This window comes from Macaca thibetana, chromosome 6 (assembly GCF_024542745.1).
Source record: "Macaca thibetana thibetana isolate TM-01 chromosome 6, ASM2454274v1, whole genome shotgun sequence".
Lineage (NCBI taxonomy): Eukaryota > Metazoa > Chordata > Mammalia > Primates > Cercopithecidae > Macaca > Macaca thibetana.
In genome coordinates, this window is record NC_065583.1 from 141699475 (window position 1) to 141725917 (window position 26443).

The following is a 26443-nucleotide window of genomic DNA, read 5'->3' on the forward strand; positions in this document are numbered from 1 at the left end:
AAAAGTTGTGTTCTTCTGAGATTCCTCACCAATCCATGGAGTCAGTTAGGTATTTGGGAAGTTGTTCAGCTCTTACAAATATCCACATTTGACACTAACGCACCACAACAGAATAACCTGAGTAAGCTCGATTCTCTGAAATAGTCAGAGGAACCGAAAAAAATAACTATTAGGTACTAGGCTTAGTACCTAGGTGCCAAAATAATCTATACAACAAACCCCTGTGACATGAGTTAACCTGTATAACAAACCTGCACATGTACCCTTCAATCTAAAAGTTTAAAAAAAATAGTTTTCTCTCCTCTCTGGTTATAGAGTCAATTGTGCACTCCACTGCATTTATAATGAGGAAATAAACAGCATACCCTTTTAGTATGGGAGGTAAACAAGAGTTAACTTGTATAAATATAATTTAAAATGTGTATTCTACTTAACACATGAGAATTATCAAAATACATGTGCATCAAAAATTAACTAAAAAATAGAAATAATTAATAAGTGCCGATCCTTTAGCAGAATATTTCCCAGAGCTCGATTATGTAGCAAACTTCTATGCCATAAGTTTGAAATGATTCCATTTTTCAAATATTCATTTTTGTGTATATTTAAACATCATAGAGTGTCTACTCAATAAAGTTGTTTTAATAATCGCAATTCATCTTTTTAAAAAATAATTTACTCTCCGTTTGGCTTCCAAAATTTTATTGCAGTATTTAGATTCAGTTAGTTTCTAATAGCTGAAAACCTTCAGACTTAAATGTTTGACCCAAATGCACTTGGTTCCTGGCCTCTTCAGTTTGTGTCCTACTGCTTCCAAATGACAAATGTGGGCACTTTGTGTAAAGGCATTGATTGTACTGTTACATAGATTCTAATTAAAAAGGCATCTTTTTATAGGTGAATATGCCTTGCAGGATCCTGTATCCTAGGTGAGATTATTTTCATAGTTACATATTTAATGATAATAATCACTTGCATCTATGTCGCTTTCATATTCTCTTGGCACCAAGTTTGCCTTCCAAAGCAAACTTTGACTAAAGATCTTCAGGGCTCATCCATAGCTGCGTAGGCAAAGAAGTTCTCATACATACAACCATCACACGTTTGCAAAACCACCATTTATTAGGGTCTCTTAGAATGAATTCTGTACATATGTATGCTAAAGATGGAAAAGATGTTTCATTTTTTATGCATCACTGGATGGGTAGTGGGGGCTTAGACGAAGCAGTGGGGTTGTTGATCAGCAATGTCTACAACATGTATAGGAAGAAGGAGAGGGGCAGATGATGTATTGCTCCCTCTCCCTATTTGTCATCCCTGAAACTTTCTGTCCCATAGCCATTTCCACCCCATCTCCCACAAAAAAAAAAAAAAAAAAAAAAAAATGCACCAAATGAATGCAGATTTCCTTACTGACTTTACATCCTCATAGAGCAATAGATGATAAAGCTCATGTTCTTATGGAGCCAAAAAAAGTCTCATAGTATGTATATTACGGCCTGTTAGTGTTGAAGCCATGAATAAGCATGTGTGAGCTGTTTAGTGACAAAAAGAGAGCAGAGATTTGGGCTATTAGAGGCAATCCTGGCAGTGACATCTGTTGACAGAGCTGGGAAGTTAGATAACACCAGTAAAAACTGACGGCATAAGGAAAGGAGACCTTCGGGAAGTTACTTTGCCTGATCTTCCACTCATCACGCTAGACCACCTCCCTGTAGCTGGGTGGTTAAGCAACCACTCTCTTGTCCTCCTTCCTTCTTTCAAAAGCCCAGTTCATTCCTCTGCAAAATGGAACAATCATGCGTGGAGGTTTACCATAGGCTTAACTAAGATAAATATTAAGGGCTTAGTACAATCCTTGGCAGATAGTTTGCACTTGTTCCGTGTTTTTTTCATGATATTGACACAATTGTTCACTTCATCACTATGTACAGGCTCAACCTAAGCAGGAAAGTTGATTTCAGCATGTGTTTGTGAACAGAATAAGCCAAGACTTCACAAGGAAATATTTAATCATTTAAACGTCATAGAAATTATTACCAATCCCCTTGGCAGTTGCTGCAATGGTAAGTTAACCCCACATGAAATAGAAAATTAAAATACGTGGCTACAAGATTAAATCAGAAATGCTGTGAAACATTTTCTGCTTCCTGTTTCTGGTACCAGCTTCCTGAAGGCACAGGGATGGATGGTAGGTGGCTAGACTGAATATACCATTATTATTCAGAGAATTTTCACCTTTATTCCTTTATTGAAATGGGGTGGCTTTTGTTCTTTTGTGTTTTTAGGAATGGAGTGAGGAGTTTAGGAATGGGACAGTATAACTCAGTGGTCAGTAACACACATACTCTGCCATAGCACTTATGAGTTTGTGACCTTAGAAAAATTACTGAACTTCTCTCCATCTCAGTATCCTCATTTGTAAAACAGGGGGAGAAACTCACTAAAAACCTTTTCACGTTGCCTGGTACGTAGTGAGTGCTTAATCATGTTAGCTACTGAAGTTGATACAGAGTGAGAAATGAAGGAAAGAATGGAAAGAGAGAAAACAGAAATAGAAGAAAGGAAAGAAGGAGTAAAGCTCTGCTTGGCTTAGCTCTGCAAATCATTTTGGACAGGTGCCTAGAGTCCTGGTTGTCTACATTCCCGGATTTGCTGATTCAGGGCTTAATACATGAGTGCTATTCTAAGGTGGAGTGGTGGGGCCACCACTGTCATAGAGCAGTTTCTTAAGGAAAGGGCTGTATTAAAAGGAAGCTCCCCATGTCAGGTGCAGTAGCTCATGCCTGTAGTCCCAACACTTTGGGAGGGCAAAGTGGGAGGATAGTTTGAGCCTAGGAGTTTAAGACCAGCCTGGGCAACATAGTGAGACGTCGTCTCTACAAATAATAAAAAAAAAATTTAATTAAAAAAAAGGAAGCTCCCAAAGTGACCCTTAAAATGAATTCTAGGAAAGCTTTTATCATTATCATGGATGGAAAGGAAAATGAGATGTTAGCATCCGCTCCAAGCTTAAAATGTCACCACAATTAACACAGTAGCTCAGTTGACACTGGCTCTGCAAAGGAAATTATTCCCCCAAGCTTCTAAAAGCAAACAAGCACCCCCCAACCCTGCAACCATTACACAGAAATCTAGGAATTACCTGGACAGAACTGAACACTTTCTGATAAATATGGCTTTCGTAAAGCTACAGAAATCTCAGGTATTTCTCTCCAAAAGTGAATGTGCTTGTTCAAATTTGTAAACAGTAGACTTGATCTTCTAACCCTTTTGTACAAATCTTATCTCATAAAAACAGGGAAAAAGTCAAATGCAAAAACATGTTTTGTCCACTTCCAAAGAGAATAACCTCACCCTGAAAAAAATGCCAAGGGAAAATGTTTAAGATATGTAAGTAAAATACTCATGGAAGAACTGACTGCTATCAAAATTTAAGTTGAACACAGTTCAATTCGTTTCAGAGTAAATCACATTTTAGGCAATGTACTGACTTCATATCTTTTCAAATCCCTGCAGCAGTGATGGGATATGATCAGAGACTAAGACATATCATTAAGATAGCAAGATAATTTTGAGAAGTGTATGCTGTTCAGCCACCAAAATTTCAAAAATTTATTAGTTCTTAACAGCTGACACTTTTACATTAATTCAGGATTCAGAGAAAAAAGTCTACATTTGATTTCTCAGCCCTCAAATTAGATGTCTTCAATAGGCACTTACTTTTCTTTGGTTAGATTAAACAAGTTAATCTTTCTACAGATCTGCTTTAGGCAAATTTTATGACTCTTTTAACATACAATCAATAATTTTCTTTAAAAATATACTCAAAATATAATTTGGCATCAGAAAAACTTATAGTAACAAAAATGGTATTCATATGAAAAATCAAATCTCCTTTGTTGTTACATCAAACACTGTAGCTTTTAAAAAGAAAAAAAAAAGCATAAGTTGGCTGGGCGCAGTGGCTCACGCCTGTAATCCCAGCACTTTGGGAGGTTGAGGCGGGTGGATCACTAGGTCAGGAGATCGAGACTATCCTGGCCAACGTGGTGAAACCTCATCTCTACTAAAAATACAAAAATTAGCCAGGCGTGGTGGTGCACACCTGTAATCCTAGCTACTTGGGAGCCTGAGGCAGGAGAATTGCTTGAACCCCGGAGGTGACGGTTGCAGTGAGCCAAGATCCCACCATTGCACTCCAGCCTGGGTGACAGAGTGAGACTCTGTCTCAAAACACAAGAACCAAACAAACAAACAAAAAAAAAAAACCAGCTCGTCTAATTCATTTATTTTGAAGGAGCTGACTTTCCTCAGACTTTCACATCTTCAGATCTTCTTAAACTGCAGCAGAGTTTTAACTCTTGAGTTTCCTCTGTGATCCAAACCCATTAACCTGGAAGGCAAGGAGCACACCAGGCCTAAAACTAATTCTTGGCTTGAGTTTCAACAGATTGTGATATTGGTATTATCGTCAGAAAACAACGCTACTTCATCTCTCCTCCCCACCAGTTAAGAGATTTGGACTTCTGTTGCAGGAGTTCACTAGGCAACACAGTTAAGTGACAGATTCTCTTGAGTCATAAGTTCCTCTTTTCAAACTTGAATAGTTTCCTATATTTCAAAGCTTCTCACTCACACATATCCAGTTCCTAGTTTCCTCAAGATGCACTCTCTGAATTCCCAAAAACGTTCTGGGCTCCAGTTCTTAGTCTGAAGGATCTCAACCGTCTTCTCTGAGGCATCAGAGTAGATATGAGGCCTGGAGCCAGAAAGTGCTTACTGCTTCCTGGTCTTGGGGTGGAAGAGAAACTATTCTTGTTGTTAACAAGAGAGGTATTTTGAAGAGAAACAAACAATACCCTTCTTCAGAATGTGCCACTTCCTCAGAATGTCCATTCCTGATCTCAAATCTAAAGGAAATCTGTCTTGTTCTTTTCTTTCACGGCATTGATCAGAGTGTGTAAATGTATGTTTGTGTGTGTTTATTTGTACATTCAATGTCTGTTTCCATTTCTGGACTGAAAGCTTTCCCCTACTGCACAGTATGCTATATGAGGGCAGGGACTATTTATTTTATTCAGTGAGCGAACTCAGAGGCTAGCACAGAGTTATATGCAGTCGGCTCTCCATAAACACTTGTTGAATGGATGAATGAATGGAAAGAAGAAAGGAAGAAATTTCTGTGGTTGGCCAGCTCAAGCACAATGAGTATACCAGGCAAATGCCCCCTGCTCACTGGAGAATGAAAACATCACACTTCTCTGTGTTCTAGGTCAACTGGAGAGAACTATGTCTGAAAATGCATGAGGAACATGTTTATTGGTGGGGTGAGGGCAGTGACATGTGCCCATGCGTCTTCAGGTTAGGTGTGTATCTACATGTATATAGGTATTATAAGCAAAGAGATTGTTTGAGACTAGCTGCAAAATGGAACTTGTATGGATCACAAAGATCAAGGGGTTAATTTCTTGAATGCTCATGCCACTCTTGCTGTGCCAAGGATTGTGCTAGAGCACTGGCAGTCTTTGCAAGACAGGGTCCCAGTTGTGCTCAAGATAAGCTGATGCCAGGGAAATGGACTCCGTAGCTATAGTCTCTGACAAGGCAACCTGAGTCCTTTGTCAAAGAGCAGCTTCCTTCCTGAATACATCTTTGCTTACAAAGACATTTGTTCTTTTTCTTTCCACTTTAACTGAAAAAGTCCTTCTCTCAACTCTCCCTCCCACCCCCAACCCCACCCCACCCGCTTAATGCCATCATACTCATTCCTTGTTTCCAGGCAGATTCGCATTCATCTCTCCAAATAAATGTGCCTCCGTTTTTCTTACAGACATCTCAAAATTAAAAATTAGAAACATATTCTGGGAGAAAACCAGGTGAATTCTGTGTCTGGGGTAAAATTCACTAATTTTCCTCCGTAACAGCTACACTGTAATTACATAGTCAATACTAAATGTGCCCCTAAGCAATAATCTTACTGAATTTATGCAGTGTAAGTAGGCAATAGAAATCATCTCACTGAAAGTAATTCTTTCCTTCTCATCAAAAGGAAGGGAGGGGTTGTCTAAGTTATCTAAATAATTATCTTAATTCCTTCTTTGTGGTTACGTACACAACCAGTCTTTGGATATTTGGGGTTAGGCCCAGGCAAAAATCAGTTCCATCAAAGTTATATATATTCAATTTATCACAATGCCCTCTAAATACATTATGGCCAAAAACTACACAATCATTAGAAGTGAATTTTGAAAACATAACTAATAATAGGCTAATATTTTTAACGTTTTAATATGTACCAGACACCTTATTTGTATTATATTACTTCATCTTTGAAATGATCCATTTAATGAAAACTCCTTTTTATTAAGCCTTAGGCAACTTACCTACTATGGCCTTGAACCCAGATTATCTCTATCCCAAAGGCAATGAGGGAGAAAAAAGAGGACTAAGAGTTATGTGGTTTGAGGTCGAGTTTACGTTAAGATACATAGAGGTTAGGGGTACACGTTTGGGGATCAAGGAGACCTAGATTAAAATCCTTGCTCTACCATTTATCAGAACTGTGATCTTAGAGAGTTTACTCAATTTTTCTGTCTTGGGTAGGCTTATTATTTGCAAGCAACAGAAACTGAGCATGGTCAATATAAGTAGGAAAGTAATTTATTGGAAAGACAACCAATTACACAAAGAGTCAACAGGAAGGCTGCCAGCAGGAAATTCAGCCAAGGTTGCACCATCCTAACCAAGTAGTTAGCATGCCTCAACCAACAGCCATTATCACTACAGGACCCTTGACACCACGAGCCCCAAACAAACTGCTGCTGTGAATGACTTCTGAAATTGCTCTTATGTCTTTGTGCCACTCCTTCAAGATTAAATTTCTAAACAGTGGTATCTGATAAGCCAAGCAAAGGTCATATGCTCAAGCCCTGGCAGGGGATGGAAGGAGAAAATCCAGCCCATTTAGCTTCTCTCATGGCAGGCTAGGTCTTGCCTCCAAATAATATTATGCAATGGAAGATTCTTACTAACAGAAAAGGAGTTCAGCTGCTGGGCAGCCTTTCAAAACTGACAACACCTGGTCTGGGTGTGGTGGCTAATGCCTGTAATCCCATCACTTTGTGAGGTGGAGGCGTGTGGATCTCTTGAGCTCAGGAGTTCGAGACCAGCCTGAGCAACATGGGGTAACCCTATCTCCACAAAAAATACAAAAATTAGCCAGGCATAGTGGCACCTGCCTGTAGTCCTGGCTTACTTGGGAGGCTGAGGATCACTGGAGCCCAGGAGGTGGAGGTTGCAGTGAGCCAAGATCGCCCCACTGCACTCCAGCCTGGGTGACAGGGTGACGGAATGGGACCCTGCCAAAAAAAAAACAAAAACAAAAGAATAAAACAAACCAAAAAAAAAACACTCCCAGCATTCATTACCCAAACTTTGGTTTGCTCATCTGTGAAAGGGGCATCTGACTGCCTAGTACCTTCCTCATAGGTTTGCTGTGAGAATTCGACAGCATATGCATGTTGCAGTTAGCATGATGTCTCACATAGGCTGAGCACTGGATAAATTTCAGCTATTCTTACTAATTCTTGTTACTCTGAGCAAGCCACGTAGAATCTCTGTGCCCACATTCTCACTCACTGAAGGAAGATGACATCAACCGTACTAAATTAGTCGACATAGGCTAATTGTTGAAACAAGGGGCCCCCCAAATCTCAGTAGATTATTTCTCATTCACTTCATCATCCAGTGAGGGCTGCTGAGATTTGAATGAGATCCATATAGGCATTCAGAGGCCAGGTCACCTTCTATCTAGTGGCTCTGCCATATACCCGGGACCTGTACTATGTTGGCAGAGGACCAAAGATAGCACAGAGGACCAGGGTCTTTTAGGGACCAAGCCTGGAAGTGGCATACATCAATTCTACCTCTATTCCATTGGCGAGAATTCAGTCACATGAGCTGCACCTCACCACAGGAAGTCAGTTTGGGAAATAATACCAAGCTATGTGTTCCAGAGGAAATGGAAACAAGATTTGGTGAAACACAGCAGTCTCTGTCACACCTACCTAACCTCCTCAGGGGGTTGCTAATAAAAGCGCATGTGAACACCAGTGTCAAAGTGCTATGGAAAGTGATAAACTAACATGAGCTACAGGTGATGCTGCTGTTGTTGATTAAGCTAGGAAGTTTCTGTGCATCCTCCACATTGCTAAAACATACAGCAATTTGGGTATGAGAAGAAACTGAAATATAATCAGAAGGTCCTTCCTCCTGTACAGAGACTCCTGAACTAGTAAGACTTTATTTCTCCACTTGTATCTTCAAAAGTAGGCCACTCCGGGCATGGTGGCTCATGCCTGTAATCTCAGCATTTTGGGAAGCCGAAGCAGGGGTAGATCACGAAGTCAGGAGTTCGAGACAAGCCTGGCCAATATGGTGAAACTCCATCTCCACTAAAATTACAAAATTAGCCAGGCATGGTGGTGCATGCCTGTAATCTCAGCTACTCAGGAGGCTGAGGCAGGAGAATTGCTTGAATCCAGGAGGCAGAGGTTGTAGTGAGCCAAGTCGCACCACTGCACTCCAGCCTGGGTGACAGAGTGAGACTCCATCTCAAAAAAAAAGGGGGGAGGGCCACTGCAGGTATATAATCTCCTTTCTTTGTCCATTGGTCCAATCCACATGGGGGTGTAGTGAAACTGGAGGGAAAAAAGGGGAGACAGCAGAATAAAAGAACAGGAAGCTATTACTTTGAGGAATGTAATTGTCAGAGCAGGCTGTCAGGGCAGCCTGAAGCAATCAGTAGGTAGTGGCCAGCCTCCACAGCAGTAGTTTATCGCCACATGAAGATGCTGGGGAGTTAATCACACCACTGATAGGTGTCAGCTCCAGGCATTGGACTCAGCATAAAATGAAAATCATGCTTAGAAAATGCTTAGAAAATGAAAATAATTAAGAGGCCACACATTTGAAATGTACCACTAAAAAGGGAGGGCAGTCATCTTAGGGTTAGGTGAATGCCATGTTTGTAATCCACTGAACCAACTGGATGAGCCTGTAGAGGGTAAATGTGTCCAAGGGTACTTTGTTATTTGTACCTGATAGATGCCTTTCACACTCTGTTTTGAGTCTCTGCATGGCCTGTCATGAAAGACAAAAGCAAACACAATTTGCCCAGGCTTTGCTACATGAATATTAGTGCTTCAGGAATGCTCTAAGATCCTGCCAGCTGTGGCTCAGGAAGGGGTCCAGGCCAGATCTGACTCATCCTGCTGCCTTCCTCCTGGAAATGATCCCCTTTCTCACCCCACTCCTGCTGGCTGAGCCCAGGTCCTGTCTGTCCCATATTTCCTTTGATCCAAGGAAAACTAAAAGTGATTACTAGCTCCCAAGCAGCCTTTGTTTACAAATGGGTTCCCACCTGAATATGTTTACTCAAAAAAGTAGTCAAATAATTAGCTAGAACAGAGCAATCAAACTGATCAGACAATTCCTGGAGTAGGTCAAACCTTCAGAGCTATTTAACGACAGTTTTAAAGAACTGAACTGGGGTCTTCCAGCATAGAGAAGCAGGGATTGTGGCAGAAACTGCGAGGGAGAATTTTAAAAGTGCTTAGAATAAAAATCTTTTCATTGAAAAAAAATGACAAGAATTGCCCACATAATTATGGCAATTCTTCCTTTCCTTTTGCAATGCAAATTCCTGGCAGAGTGTGAGAGAAACTGAATTCTACTGTCCTAGTTTTTCAAACTAAGAAAATAAAATAATTTGTTACCGAAACTTTCAACTTCTACTTTTGAAAGCTACATTTAAGTTTTAAGAATCACATAACAAAAAAGACTACAGATAAACCTCATTACAATTTTTTAGTATTGAGTATTAGGTTATTTACTTTTCTTCTTCCTAAAGCTACTGTAGAAAGAAAATTCAAAGGACTAGTAAGAAGAATAGCTCAATTGATAACAAGTCTGGTTTGTCAATGACATGCTAATACCTGTAACAGTTATTAATTATCTCAGCAGCATCTGTTTTTATATGTAATATATTCTTCATCATACTTAAATTAATAAATAGCAACCAATTGTTGTCTCTTTTACAAGCTTCATATGGAAAGAAAACTGAAAAAAAATATATTTGTATTAGCAGAAAGTGAGTATAAGGAACTTCCCAGCCTCCCCTCCATATATTTACTGACAAGCAACTGACATGAGTGATAGCAAAGCAATGCGGTTAGTGAGGAACGGCGCAGAGTGTGCAGTTTCCTTTTCTCTAATGTTGATTTGTTTTCTGTGCTGACACAGTCCTAGAGGTTACTGTTCAAAGGAAGCATCAACAACAGAAGTAGTTAGAGTGCTGATTAAAGAAGATTCTAAGAAAATGACCAATCACCATCAATCTTTTTAATACTGGCTAACAAATATGTATTTTTCCTTCTGATATTATTAATAGTATAAACAGAACAATTCTATTTTAATATATCCATATAGTGCCTTATGCAAGTAAATATGATTCTGGATATTTTATGACCTGTAATTACTTGAAATCGGAAAGTCCTCTTAGTTTCTCCTATTACCCATGTGTTGCTGAGACCAACTGAAGAACCAGTTAGGAGGTTTGTTCATTCAAGAAATAACATTTAAGAAATGGGTACCTGCTTATCATATAAAAGAATCCAGTTATGTACTTACCCTGTGAGGAGACATACGTTAAAATGCCTGTACACTGCAGATGGGAAGAGGTTTTTCCAGGAATTTAAATTGTGCAATAGGGCCACACAATCTTACTTAAAAAAAAAAAAAAAAAAAAGGTAAAGGGATTTTAATTACACCATGAAGTTTTACAATTTTTTAAGTTTTTAGTTCTAGTTTTAGAAAACAGAGTAGAAGGAGTACAGAGAAAAACTTCACCATTAGACAAGTCAAACTAATTGTAAGGGCCGCGCAAACAGGCTTTTCCAAGAATTAATCATGAGGTGGTGCTTGGAGAATTCCTTTACCCCAGTGACTTTCAAACCCCCTTCTCACCCTCCACTAGTCTTTCAAAGGATTTATGGTGAATGGGGTCTAACGAGTATAACACGGCCGAAGGCATGAAGTTCACTCTACCCTTTCAGGGCGGAGAAGTTCCCCGGAAAGAGAATGGAGAAAAAGATCGCAGTTAGGCAGTCCTCCCAACCCCACCAAGGCTCCACCTCTCGAAAGCTGCAAGGTTCTGCCACCTGCGCCGGGAGAGGCTGCAGTCACTGTCTCCTCCTCTTTTTTTTTTTTTTTTTTTTTCCTTTTTCGCCTGGGGTGCCCTACCAAGCGCAGCCCGCAGCCCGGTCACTGCCAAATTACTCCAACTCCTTTTATGGTGAGAGGATGGATTCTTCGTTATTTCCCCGCCCAACCTGGTACCCACTCACCCACCTACCACGTCCGCTGGGCGCACCCAAGTCTAACCCAGGGGCGCACGCGCTAGCGCACACAGACACCCCATTTCTCCTCCTCTCTCGGCCAACCCTAGGTAGAATGCTAAAGCAACTGCCCTCTCTTCCACGACCTAGATGTTGCGGCCTGCGGGCAGGAGGTTCAAGAAATAGTCCACTCCAAGCGGCAGGCAGCAAGGCGGAAAGGGTCGCTGGTTTCAATGGTAGCCCCACTGGAAGCCGAGTTCAGGAGCGGCTAAGCGGTTGCCGGGGAAAGCACCGGGGCTTCCCAGGGTCTCCTCCCGGCTCCCACTCCGCAGCTCAGGGGGCGGGAAAACCACGGGAGCCGCCCCGCCCCACGCAGCCCAGCCCCGCCCCAGCCCGAACACCGCCCCCCGCCGGGCTCCCCAGCGGCGCCCAGGGAGGACGCGCTCCGCCCCCTTCCAATCCGGCCAATGGGCATCCGGGCAGCGCACGGTTTGCCTCCGCCTCCGCCAGGGAAACTTGGAGGAGGAGAAAAGTTTGTACAGAGGGTGGAAAGGCGAGAGCGGAGCTCTAAGCCCGGCAGCCCGAGAGGAAGATGAACAGCCCCAGGCCAGAGCCTCGGGCAGAGTGGACCCCGAGCCGCCCCCAGGTAGCCAGGAGCGGCCTCAGCGGCAGCCGCAAACTCCGGTAGCTGCCCGAGCTGCCCGTGGCTGGGGCGGAGGGCGGCCAGAACTGGGGACCGAGGCTCCGCGCCACCTGCGCGCGTGGCCTCACACCTGAACGCTGTCCTCCAGCGGACGAGACCAGCGGGCACTGCGAAGCTGGGACTCGTCTTTGAAGGAAAAAAAAAAAATAGCGAACAAGAAATCCAGCACCGTTCTTCACTGACCCATCCAGCTGCCCCTCTTGTTTCCCAAGTTTTTGAAAGCTGGCAACTCTGACCTCAGTGTCCAAAAATCGGCAGCCACTGAGACCGGCTCTGAGAAGCCGAAGGTTTGGCAATTTCCAGACTGAGCGGGACAAGGTGAAAGCAGGTTGGAGGCGGGCCAGGACATCTGAGAGCTGACCCTGGGGGCTCGCGAGGCTGCCGCCGCTGCTGCTGCTACAGGTGAGATGGCGTTGGGCTGGCGTTGGGGTCAACGGGTAGCGAACGCGGAGATGAGGCGCTCGCCGAAGAGAGCCAAGAAGGGAAGAGCGCGCTCTCCAAATTGCTTTTGTAACTTGTTTTCAGTGAGAATTTCATTGACTCAGAATCTATCGGGAATAGCAATAGGGAGCTACTTTTCCCTTGAGATGGCTCTTATTCATCTTGGCAATGGAGTGAGTTGGGTTGAGGGGAGGAAGAGGAATGGGAGAAGCAGTTTATAAATATTAATGTCAGCAAGAGTGTGCTGCTGGCAGGACGTATCAGGAGCCTAGAGATTTTGGTGGCCGCAGTTGGTAAGTGGCTACAATCCAGAAAGTAGGATCGAGTTGCTCCCCTTGGCTTATCAGTGTATCGTTTCTTGGGCGCGGGTCTGACACCTTACAAGTGGTAATTTCCGCTCACGGCAGCTTTGTCTCTCTTCTACCATCCCCAGACCCAGCCTTGCACTCCAAGGCTGCGCACCGCCAGCCACTATCATGTCCACTCCCGGGGTCAATGCGTCCACCTCCTTGAGCCCCGACCGGCTGAACAGCCCAGTGACCATCCCGGCGGTGATGTTCATCTTCGGGGTGGTGGGCAACCTGGTGGCCATCGTGGTGCTGTGCAAGTCGCGCAAGGAGCAGAAGGAGACAACCTTCTACACGCTGGTATGTGGGCTGGCTGTCACCGACCTGTTGGGCACTTTGCTGGTGAGCCCGGTGACCATCGCCACGTACATGAAGGGCCAATGGCCCGGGGGCCAGCCTCTGTGCGAGTACAGCACCTTCATTCTGCTCTTCTTCAGCCTGTCCGGCCTTAGCATCATCTGCGCCATGAGTGTCGAGCGCTACCTGGCCATCAACCACGCCTATTTCTACAGCCACTACGTGGACAAGCGGTTGGCGGGCCTCACGCTCTTTGCAGTCTATGCGTCCAACGTGCTCTTCTGCGCGCTGCCCAACATGGGCCTCGGTAGCTCGCGGCTGCAGTACCCAGACACCTGGTGCTTCATCGACTGGACCACCAACGTGACGGCGCACGCTGCCTACTCCTACATGTACGCGGGCTTCAGCTCCTTCCTCATTCTCGCCACCGTCCTCTGCAACGTGCTTGTGTGCGGCGCGCTGCTCCGCATGCACCGCCAGTTCATGCGCCGCACCTCGCTGGGCACCGAGCAGCACCATGCGGCCGCGACGGCCGTGACCTCGGTTGTCTCCCGGGGCCACCCCGCCGCCTCCCCAGGCTTGCCGCGCCTCAGCGACTTTCGCCGCCGCCGGAGTTTCCGCCGCATCGCGGGCGCCGAGATCCAGATGGTCATCTTACTCATTGCCACCTCCCTGGTGGTGCTCATCTGCTCCATCCCGCTCGTGGTGAGTGACCAGGGCTGGGGCCCCACCCGGCCCTTTTCTCGCATCCACCTCCCTCCTCCGTTCCCCGCTCCCCGCTTTCCCTCTCAGTCTTTGGCAGTGAACGTGTCTCCTTTAGGTCGGGGCTGGGATTCCCACACTTTCTCAGAGCGGGCCCAACCCTCTTTGAAGTCCCAGTCCTAATGAGATTTAGCAGGTGTTTTGCCCCCACATCCCCCAGTTTATGTTCCCGAAAGCCTGGGTTTTTTTCTCTACCGGGACAGTCCTTACCCCTCGCTGCCTGACATTGGCCGAGTCTTCCAAGAAAACCCCCCACCCCCTCTGTTAGATGTGGAGGGGAACCTGCTGTAGTGTAACTTAGCCCACTCCTCCGTACTGTGAACTGTGAACTGCAGAACCTGAAACGTCAGGGATGGTGATCTGTTCGTTGTAAACCATTTCTAAGGAAAGTGGGGTTTTTGGTGTTTTGATTTATGCAAGTTTTTTTGACTTTTTCCCCCCGGTGGATTGCGTAGAATTTTAAAGCTAGAAGAGATATCAAGAGGTGTTTTAGTCTAACTCCCTCACTTCACTGAGGGAGTGAATGATATGCTTAAAATAATCCAGCCAAACCTACAGAGTCAAGCTAGGCTCCCTGCTCTACCATGGTGTGCCCTGGGAGGGCAGCTTAAAGCACACAAATTCTAATTCATACACGGGGCAGGGTCCAGACTCAGTTTCTTTCATTCTGTGTAGTCCAGGAAAGCAAAGTTTCTCAGGGTGACTAATTATGGAAAAGCTGGTATACATGGGGTATGGGATTTGAATTCTCTACAACTGTGCAAGAAACAGTACCATTTTAGAGAAACCGAGATTTAGAGATGGCTGTCTTCGTTTCTTCAAGCCAAAGCTCTACAGCTTGTAATGGACCTTTGGCCTGTCTGAGGCCAGACCCAGCTCATGTGTTATTACATCACGTCTCCCTCCTAGAACATTTCTCATTTTGGCCTTTGTAAAGCGTGGGTTGGAGTTTTGGTACACTTCATTTTTAGTTCATCTTTTAAGAATTGCCTTTGGATTAACTTTTAAAATATGATAAACAGAAAGGCTCAAACCCTACCTAGTTCTTTACTTTGCCTCTGACTAAAATGGAATGCACCAGAAGCAGATGGGCAGAAGAATGCAATACTTTATCTAGAGTTTCTCTTGAAAGCAACTAGTTATGAGTTCTTCCATCTTCCAAAAACCCACATTCCTGGAAATTCTAAACTACCAACTCAAAAAGAGATAACTGCTTTTTCTTATGCTTATTGGGAACAAGAGAAAAAAAAAATGTAATAGGCTATTATTCCTTCCTTTTCCTTATTAATACTGTCCAGGGATCTTTGGTGTAGAAATATTATATCTCTGATAAAAGTGACTGTAAATGGAAGGAACTTAGAGGGGGCTGAGAGCCAGAATACAGTAGCTTCTTACCAATTTGTATAAACAGTAATAAATATAATTGGCCATAAGAGCCTTTAAGCCATTCCAGGACCCAATATAATTTACAGAGTTAAGTCACACTTGAGCCACATAAATACATTTTATTGTCTGTAATGGCAACCTAGAATAAAGTGAGATTTTGGACAAAAACAACTCTGCTCCTGATGGGGCCCCTGTTCCTGGGCCTCTGCCTTGTGTTTTACAAAACAGTAAATGACAAAGTGAATGGTTGTTATTCTCAGAACATCCACTTAAAGGGACAGAGGAATTAGAGCTAGAAGGTTAGCAACATGCACATACTTTACATGTGTTTTGGTTGGAAGTAAGCCTGTAAAGCTATGGATTTCTGCACAGCCACGGATGAATTATTTTCTTCTAACATCTAGAAAGACATACAAGGCTTAATTCACCTCGTGGGCTGAAGTGGTAGACCTGGACCTAAGATTCAGGGCCCTTACACAAAGCCTTAAAATTATTTGAGGACCTAGAGGCGAGAAATTATAGGAGCTGTATTTGTGGTTTGCAGATTAACCACATTTTAACTAACAAGAAATACTGTTCACCTGTATGATGTTAGTAACATGATGTAAATTTTCAGTAATCTTAACCTGAAAATTGAAACTAGCTCAATTAAGAAGTAATCCCATTAGTCAAGTATTTATGTAGCTTTTTGAGAAATAAGGAATCCTACAAATAGCAGTGGCATCAGTTTGTCGCCCTTAGTTTTGGGTACTAAAATCTAATTTCAGAATCGGTTTATAAATCAGTGATAAATGATGGGTTCATTATACTACCCCCCCACCCCCCCACAATTCAGCAATTACTGAACTAATCGAAAACCCTTCTGCAAATACAGTTTTCCTTGGCTTCCTTTTACAACTTTCTTTTTTCATGTTTTCATATTCATATTATAAATTAAGATTAAAGCTCAGAACTCTCTGATATTGAAAGCAGATGAGCCTATCTTCAGTTCCAAAGAAACTAATGAAGCATCTAATTTTATCAAATCAAGTGGTTGCTAATCCCATTTAAGGAAAATCAAAGCGTTGGAATTATTTTAAATGCTTTGGAAAGGCTAACAAAGCAAATATAGCTTACTTGGAATTTCAGAAAGCTTGATATAATACATAAGGAAAACAAGCAGCCATTGAAAAGCAGCCAAGGTTTTGCCTCTTGGACACCAGGGAAGAAAGAACTACAGCTCTTAGAGGGGGTTGGTATTGAGTTTAGTATAAAAAATAAAATTTAATTTGCTATCCAAAATATACATGTTTCATAAATAGAGCTAAGATTGGAGTAGAAATTTGAGAAAGGTTGGGAAATTAGTTGTGGATATAAGGAACTGTGCTGAACCTTCAGAATTCTTTGAACTGGGTCATAATGAATGATCAGAGAAGGTGTAAGTATGATCTACAAGGAACATCACATGACAAGATATTGTAATGGGTAGGTGGTTCTTGTCATTTTGTCCTTTCTTCTATTTATAACCAGTCTCAGGGTTTTTTAAAATATAGGAGAATTTTGGAAGTGAGAACTTCCAAAATTTTGTGAGAACAAGAAGTGAGAGTCTACATTTCAGATAAACAAAAAGGACTGCATTCTTTAGAAATATGCAAGCAAGACAGCCCCTTAAGGTCCTGGTGCTAAATGCTGTAGCTAGATGAATTTCTAGTGCCTAATTTTTCAGTTACTAATGAATATTAAGATGATTATTATAATCAAATATTTTGCCTCAGGGCTAAACAGTTACTATAGGGTTTGGAAGGGCATTTTCCCCCATACACAAGCAACCCAAAACTGTATTTATTGCTTACTTGTTTCTTTTATTTTTTAACTCTGAAGTAACAAATATTTATCTCAGCTAGGGGCAGAATGGCTAATTTGATTAATCTTCTGCCTTGGTGAAGTAAAACTTAGATTCTTAGGAAAATACTTCCTGTGAGTGTTTACTTGGTTCCCTACTGTAAACTCGTCGTCTCTATAAAGCTTTCACCAGCATTTGATCAGCAAAAGTTTATAAGGACAGATGAAAACTTTGTAAATAGATATACTTTTGTTTACTGTAGGCAAACTGGAAGTGGAGTCATAAAACAACTGATGGGATGTCAGATGAGTGTGAAGCATATCTACACATACAAGAGAAATGCCATACATTTGGGTATGACTACAAGAGAATCTAAAAGACTGGATTTGTTCAAATAAATTTGGCTAAGTTTAAAAAATGGCAATGCCCAGAAGCAAGTTTTAAGTCATAACATGAAATTGTAGACCCAGTAGTAGTAACTTGAAGACTATTGAGTTCCATAAAAGTAAGTTATTTCCACATCTAGCATTTCATTTGAATCTTGAAAAGCTCTAAGGAGAAAGTAGGGCTGACCAGTATTTTCACTCTCTCTACACCTCAGTTTTCCCAGCTGCAAATGAAGAATTTATATCATTCTGCAACTTACAGGGTAGCTATAGGTGAGTCCTCATCTAATGCTCATTTCACCATGCTTTGCTGACCTGTCAATTTGTTTGTATTGAATATCTCCTAACAAGTTTTTTTTTTCTCAGCGCTGAAGTGATTCTTGTAGTCTCTTATTAGAGTATTCAATGTGAGAGCTTAAAAAACAAAACAAAACAAAAAAGAAACATTCAGTGTAGAGGTTGACCTATAAAGCCTGTAGAAATTTAACTTGCCTTCTACAAATGGCCAGTTAGTGGCCTAGAAGGAACAAGAACCAAGCTCTCCTACACACCACCCAGTCAAGAATTCTTTCCACTATTCTTTACTTGAAAAAAAGAAAGTGATAAGAACTTCTAGTAACAGCTGTGTCAATTTTGGACTCTTCACAAGGCAGTGAGATAACTGAGCACATACAGATAATTCCTTTTATGTGCTTGGAACAGAACAAGTAGCACACACATTCAAATCCAGCTACAGATCTTGTCACTTACTGGAAAGCATTACTACTGTTTTGACAGTCGATTACTAAATCTGTCTAATCAAGAATTCAACATTCTTTCTTCAACATTCCCTGCAAAAAGATTATTAAGTAGGAAGTACATGTTTTTGATGTCATATTATTAACTGTATCCCAAAGCTACCTCTAAGCTACAGTTTTCAAATTATTGCTATATTCCACACTGGGCAAGCTTCCACATATGGGTTCAAAAAACGTAATGAGAGCCAACATACCTGTTCTATGATAGGCGCTGCGCTGTGCTAAGCACTTTGATCATTTGTACCTATGTTATAAGGAGTGGAGCCAGGATTTGAACAGAGGCTTGTTTGCTTCCAAAGCTTGGGCATCTATCTCTATAGCATATAGCCTCCTTACAGCTTTCTTGTCACCACGTCTTCTTCTGAACTGATTGCATTTTCTGCAAGTTATGTTCCACTGCTCCTGAACCCTAATCTCTAATCATCCTAAAAAGGTGTGAATAACATAATTTTTAAAATGTAGCTTGGTGTGTTGGCATGTGCCTGTTTCCCAGCTACTTGGAAGGTTGAGGCTAGAGGATTGCTTGAGTCCAGGAGGTTGAGGCTGCAATGACCATGTTTGTATCACAGCACTCCAGCCTGGGTGACACAGTGAGACTCTTTCTAAAATAAAATAATTTAGAATACTGTAATATGCCAATATGAACAACAAACCACATATACACATTAGCAGCTACTAAGAAAAATACTTAAAATTGGAAGAAAGGAGATATGTCATTAGTATTCAGTGAGTTTTTTTGTTTTTGTTTTTGTTTTGAGACGAGTTTCCCTCTTGTTGCCCAGGCTGGAGTGCAATGGCACAATCTCAGCTCACCACAACTTCCGCCTCCCGGGTTCAAGCGATTCTCCTGCCTCAGCCTTCCAAGTAGCTGGGATTATAGGCATGCGCCACCATGCTCGGCTAATTTTGTATTTTTAGTAGAGACAGGGTTTCTCCATGTTGGTCAGGCTGGTCTCAAACTCCCAATGTCAGGTGATCCGCCTGCCTCGGCCTCCCAAAGTGCTGGGATTACAGGCGTGAGCCATCGCGCCCGGCCGTATTCAGTGAGTTTTTTAATGATTTTTTTCCGTCCTGACTCAGAGGTTTTTTATCAGCAACACACTCCTCCAACACTGAAAACTGCCTGAACTTGTTTAGTCGTGTAACGTATAGGGCCTGTTAGACAAGAATTCCGAAAAGTGCTTTCACCCGCTCACAAGACATTGAAGCACTACTCCAGATGTTCCCATCTCAACTGCGGTTGTCCCTGCCCTCTTGGAAACAGCAAGTCAAGTAGCCCATTTAAAGTGAAGCAGAGGTTGCTATATGTTTTCAAACATTGCAAGATGCGTGGAGTTTTTGTTTGTTTTGTCTTTTTTCTTTCCCTACTTGAAGTAAGTCTCAACTGAGATATGTTGCAAAGTAAAACTCATATTGATTCTTTCCAGTTTGACCAACTTTTGAGGATGTTTTTACCCAAATTTGAACTTTTGCTCTTTAAACTCATACTTTTGCTACCCTGTGAATTCCCCTTTATTGAAAAGACATTGAATGACCAGGTTCAGTGGCCTGGACTAATTGTAAACTTTTCCTCCCCCATTTCCATAATTTTAATATACTTTTAATATAGCCTCCTTTCCCTCCTATGCTAGTCAAAATCCATTGCTGCTGTAGATAAGATGAGGCACAGAAATGATTCTTTCCTTGCCTCTCATCACCTTTGATTATGACAACCTATTATTGTTTTACAACATTCCGACCTTTCTAAAAGGCCACAGAAATTTTAAAATGCTAACTCCTAATATACTTCTTTGAATGGCTACAAATTCCATTTTAACTGTTCAAAATTTTTCTTCCTTTCAGTAGTAGCCATGTTTCCTTTGAGGTTGTCGCAGGAGAAGCAACCAGCAATAAAACATTTTCAGTGTCAAAAATCTCAGAAACGTCAGGTTGAGACTTAACCAAAATTCTGTTCTGCGAGTCTCAGAGATGGCTTTACACAGTGCTTATTAGGGAGGGAGGATCAGAAACTCTCGAGTGGAGCAACACTGCCACCTGGAGGCTTGAAGGCTCAAGTTCACATAAACCCGGCCGTAGGTCTTTTCCAGAGACCACACACAGGACTTGATACTAACAGATTTAAATCCATCATTTCTTCTACCCTTAGGAACATAGTACGTGATGTGAATAAAATGTAGACCTCATGCTTTTTACCAATAACTCCATTGTCAAGAAATAATGATTAAACAGAAAGCCAGACTGGTAGAACAGAAAAGGCAACATGGAGGTCCAGACCAGATTGCCACCAACAGGGCGGGGGACATCCTAAGTTCCTCAAAAGCTCTGGGTCTCAGTAACAAATACCTCATCTGAGAAAAGGCCTGTACAGTTGAGGGAACTGCTGAGTTTCCAGACATAGCTGAAGACCACAAAGCTTATGGAAGCAAGAAACCAAGATGCTTTATTTTACTAGTAAAATATTTTTTTTTATTTTTTATTTTATTTTTATTTTACTACTAGTAAAGATTTTTTTTTAAATCAAGTATGCTTTGCCTTGTTACTATCATTTATCCCAGCATAGTTTCTAAAAGTATTTTAAGAGGCGATATTACATACTGATGTTCATTCCAGTTCATTCTTGATTTAGCTGTCTTCCAAATATCAAGATATTAATTTCATCTTGGCTAGAGGCTTTGACTATTTTATTCTCTGAGATTTACAAGCCCATAATCCCATATCCGAAATATTTAGGGGCAGATGAGTTTCAGAATTTAGAATTTCTTGGCTTTTAGAGAAGTAATCAATAATATATTGCAAAATATGTAATATCCTCATCAGAATTGGAACAGTACTCCTGGACCAGAACATAGGAATATTCACTCTAAGTGGAATAAATTGAACTAAATGGCTTCACAGTCTGTTCAGTTCAGTTTTTGCTGCCAAAATAAGTTTAGGTCAGATTTTGCAATAAGTGTAAGTTCTCAAAACAAAACAACAACAAATGAAATGAACAAAAATCTTTTGATAGAGGATCAGAGACCTATAGCTAATTAAGATCTAAATTCCAGTTAAGGAAGAAATAGAAATGCAGTTCTACGTTACTGATCCAGTATTGTTCTAGAATAAATTTAATATAAGTTTAATTTTGCAGGTTAATGAAACGTATTTCTTCAAATATTTTAAACTTCCTTCTTTTATCCAAATTGTTGAAAATCTTTCTGAAATATCCCGACCCAAATATTGTTACATCTAGTAAGTGCCAAAAGAACACATGCAAATGGTCAATGAATCGCCTTTTCCATTGTGAACTGGCACCAGCCTCAACTAAACTATCCCTGTTCTAGGTGATTCATGTACCATGAGTCATTCATTGTTATGCTGTATATAGTAAGGCAGCAATGTCCTCAAGTCTTGTTAGAGATATTTGCCCCTAGTTAAACGGCTCCAGCTGTGCTTTTGTGAGTTCTTCTTGCTCCTTTTTGTGGTTTTTATGTATCTTCCTTGACTGTGAGACTCAACCTCTTCTCCCTAACCTAAAATAATTACTAAAGGCAAGAAATAATTAGTAAATAATTACTAAAGATAGATGGCAATTATTTTTATTTCGATACTACTATTTCTATTTCTATATGAATTACTCCTACTATTTCTATATGAATTGCAGATGAGATTTTTATATAAATGATCCCAGTGGAATTAGAAGTAATATCTAGGCAAAAAAAAAATCATAATACTTTGAGAGTGAATTTGAGGCTGAGCATGGTGGCTCACTCCTGTAATCTTAGCACTTTGGGAGACTGCGGCATGCAGATCACTTGAGCTCAAGAGTTCGAGACTAGCCTGGGCAACATAGAAAGACCTCATCTCTACAAAAATAATAAGTTAGCTAGGCACGGTGGCACACACCTGTAGTCCTGGCTACTCAGGAGGCTACGGCAGGAGGATTGCTGGAGCCTAGGAGCTCAAGGCTGCAGTGAGCAATGATTATACCACTGCACTCCAGCCTGGGCGACAAAGTGAGACCCGGTCTCAAAAAATATATATACATGTACATTTAACAAATGCATTTTCCTCTAAGGAATAAAATGATCATGTAAGTTTACACAAATTCATGCTCCATTCGCTGAATCATTTGAAGTTCCCAGATGTTGACATATCATTTCATCCTTCCATGACTTTGCACGTGGAGCTACGTCTATTTGAAATGTGATGTCCTTCCTTCTAAATTTAGCAAATTCCTACTCATCCATCGTGATTACTATAACTGGGGAACAGAGTCATAGAGAAAATGAAAACTATTCTGTGGTCATTCTGGGTGACAGGAGATCCTGCTGTTGGTGTAAAACTTTTCAGCATATTCTTTCTAGACTAAAATAAAAGAATCTGGCCTTATTCTGATGATTAGATGGTTAACTGACTTATAAAATGAGTTCCCTTTAAATTATGTAAAATGACAGCTGGAATAAGAGAAATCAGTAGCTTTTGGGGGAAAAAAAATTACTTCATTAGAGTTACAAAAACTTAAAAGCACTCGCAGAAATGAAGTTAATAAAATGTTTCTCAAGAACACTTTATACATATGTGACCTGCACTCACATTGCATTTTTGTATACTGTCTTTGCTCTAGGGAAGATAATCATAAGATAGTTACAAAAATATTAAAGCCATACTAACTCAGAACATATTAATTGCATTTTTCCAGTGACTGGTTTTTCTTTTTCTTTTTCTTTTCTTTCTTTTTTTTTTTTTTTTTTTTTTTTTTTTTTTTTTTTTTTTGAAACAGATTCTAGATCTGTGGCCTTGGCTGGAGTGCAGTGGCGCCATCTCAGCTCACTGCAACCTCTGCCCCCCCCCGGGTTCAAGCGATTCTCCTGCCTCAGCCTCCTGAGTAGCTGGGATTATAGGCATGTGCCACCACACCTGGCTAATTTTTGTTTTGTTTTTATTTTTTTGAGATGGAGTCTCACTCTGTTGCCAGGCTGGAGTGCAGTGGCGTGATCTCAGCTCACTACAACCTCCGCCTCCTGGGTTCAAACGATTCTCCTGCCTCAGCCTCCTGAGTAGCTGGGACTACAGGCACATGCCACCATACCCAGCTAAATTTTATGGTTTTAGTAGAGATGGAGTTTCACCATGTTGGCCAGGATGGTCTCAATCTCTTGACCTTGTGATCCGCCCACCTCAGCCTACCAAAATGCTGGGATTACAGCCGTGAGCCACCGCACCCAGCCTAATGTTTGTATTTTTAGTAGAGATGGGGTTTCGCCATGTTGGAAAAGTTGGTCTGGAACTGCTGACCTCAAGTGATTCACCCACCTCGGCCTCCCAAAGTGCTGGGATTACAGGTGTGAGCCACCATACCCAGCCCATGACTGGTTTTTCTGAGGCTTGTTATGTAGCTTCCTCTTTTCCTGGAACTTGAGAAATGAAGGCAGGTTCTTAATATTGCTAAGGTAGACATAGCATTTATATGTTTTCCCAGTTGATGAATGATGAAATCTAAATGTGCGGATCTCACTTATGCAGGTGCGAGTATTCGTCAACCAGTTATATCAGCCAAGTTTGGAGCGAGAAGTCAGTAAAAATCCAGATTTGCAGGCCATCCGAATTGCTTCTGTGAACCCCATCCTAGACCCCTGGATATATATCCTCCTGAGAAAGACAGTGCTCAGTAAAGCAATAGAGAAGATCAAATGCCTCTTCTGCCGCATTGGCGGATCCCGCAGAGAGCGCTCCGGACAGCACTGCTCAGACAGTCGAAGGACATCTTCTGCCATGTCGGGCCACTCTCGCTCCTTCTTCTCCCGGGAGCTGAAGGAGATCAGCAGTACATCTCAGACCCTCCTGCCAGACCTCTCACTGCCTGACCTCAGTGAAAATGGCCTTGGAGGCAGGAATTTGCTTCCAGGTGTTCCTGGCGTGGGCCTGGCCCAGAAAGACACCACCTCGCTGAGGACTTTGCGAATATCAGAGACCTCAGACTCTTCACAGGGTCAGGACTCAGAGAGTGTCTTACTGGTGGACGAGGTTGGTGGGAGCGGCAGGGCTGGGCCTGCCCCTAAGGGGAGCTCCCTGCAAGTCACATTTCCCAGTGAAACACTGAACTTATCAGAAAAATGTATATAATAGGTAAGGAAAGAAATACAGTACTGTTTCTGGACCCTTATAAAATCCTGTGCAATAGACACATACATGTCACATTTAGCTGTGCTCAGAAGGGCTATCATCATCCTACAACTCACATTAGAGAACATCCTGGCTTTTGAGCACTTTGCAAACAATCGAGTTGACTCACATGGGTCCTGAGGCCTGCAGCACGTCGGTTAATACCCCACTATGACAGAGGATTGTGGTCACAACTTGATGGCTGGGAAGACCTACTATCAGTTTTTCTACTGGAGAGGAGGATGGCAGAAGTTTGGCTGCTTTCCTAACATCCAGAGCTTCGTCGTATTTGGCACACAGCAGAGGCCCAGATATTAGAAAGGCTCTATTCCAGTAAACTATGAGGACTGCCTTATGGATGATTTAAGTGTCTCACTAAAGCATGAAATGTGAATTTTTATTGTTGTACATATGATTTAAGGTATTTTAAGTATTTTCTTCTCTGTGAGAAGGTTTATTGTTAATACAAGGTATAATAAAATTATCGCAAGCCCTCTCCTTCCAGTATAACCAGCTGAAGTTGCAGATGTTAGATATTTTTCATAAACAAGTTCTAGTCAAAGTTGAAAATTCATAGTAAGATTGATATCTATAAAATAGATATAAATTTTTAGGAGAAAGAGTTTAGTATTATCAAAGGGATAAAGAAAAAAATACTATTTAAGATGTGAAAATTACAGTCCAAAATGTTATTCTTTCCAGGCTATGTATAAAATACATAGTGAAAATTGTTTAGTGATATTACATTTATTTATCCAGAAAACTGTGATTTCAGGAGAACCTAACATGCTGGTAAATGTTTTCAACTTTTTCCCTCACTAATTGGTACTTTTTAAAGCATAACGTAAATTTTTTAAAGTCTTTAATAAATAACCCATAATTAAAGTGTATAATAGAAAAAATTTTAAAAATCTAAGCAGCTTATTGTTTCTCTGAAAGTGTGTGTAGTTTTACTTTCCTAAGGAATTACCAAGAACATCCTTTAAAATTTTAAAGGATGGCAAGTTGCATCAGAAAGAGCTTTATTTTGAGATGTAAAGATTCCCAAATGTGGTTACATTAGCCATTCATATATATCAGAAGTGCAGATTTGGGGCACTTACTGGTCACCTTGTAACAGTTTTGTGTAACTCCCAGTGATGCTGTACACATATTTGAAGGATCTTTCTCAAAGAAATATTAAGCATGTTTTGTTGCTCAAAGTGTTTTTGTGAATTGCTTGGTTGTAATTAAATTCTGAGCCTGATATTGATATGATTTTAAGAAGCAGTTGTACCAAGTGAAATTATTTTGGAGGTTATAATAAATATACACATTCAATCTGAGTTGCATATCCTCAATTTGGGAAAACTTGTGGGGTGGGGGTTTGTTGTTTCAGGTCATCATCTATATCCTTTTTTATATATTTTTTAAATTTATTGGGAAATAATTTTAAAGAAATGTTGCAAGAAAAGTACAAAGCCTTGGATACACTTAGTAGAGAATGACACTTTACTCAAAGCCTCCAGTTTGTATGGGTGATGGATTGAGACAGTATTATGCCTAGCTTGTGACATATAAAGGACTCAAATAATTATTACTAAAATTAGCATATTTTACATTTTGCAGTTTTTTAACTGCCATTTATTTATTTATTTATTATTTATTTATTTATTTATTTTTGAGACAGAGTCTTGCTCTGTCAGCCAGACTGGAGTGCATTGGCACAATCTCGGCTCACTGCAACCTCCACCTCCCGGGTTCAAGCAATTCTCATGCCTCAGCCTCTTGACTAGGTGGGATTACAGGCGTGCACCACCATGCCCGGCTAAATTTTGTATTTTTAGGAGAGACATGTCATGCCATGTTGGCCATGGTTGGTCTCAAACTCCTGGCTTCCAGCAGTCTGCCCACCTCAGCCTCCCAAAATGCTAGGGTTGCAGGCAAGAGCCACCATGTCCGGCCCTTTTTACATTTTTA

The 26443-nt window shown here is 41.5% G+C and overlaps 1 protein-coding gene across 2 annotated transcripts; it reads left to right on the forward strand.

Annotated features, from left to right (window-relative positions):
* Nucleotides 1-12414: 12414 nt before the first annotated feature.
* PTGER4 (prostaglandin E receptor 4) lies at nucleotides 12415-25804 on the forward strand. 2 transcript variants are annotated; one of them, XM_050793429.1, is made up of 4 exons: nucleotides 12415-12504; nucleotides 12977-13892; nucleotides 17420-17511; nucleotides 23846-24110. In XM_050793429.1, exons 2-4 carry the CDS (start codon nucleotides 13020-13022, stop codon nucleotides 23937-23939), a joined length of 1059 nt encoding a protein of 352 aa, XP_050649386.1. In that variant the 5' UTR covers nucleotides 12415-12504; nucleotides 12977-13019; the 3' UTR covers nucleotides 23940-24110. The 2 variants fall into 2 exon arrangements, with proteins under 2 accessions (XP_050649386.1, XP_050649385.1); XM_050793428.1 differs by lacking the exon at nucleotides 17420-17511 and having other exon boundaries at nucleotides 23846-25804.
* The last annotated feature ends 639 nt before the right edge of the window (nucleotides 25805-26443 follow it).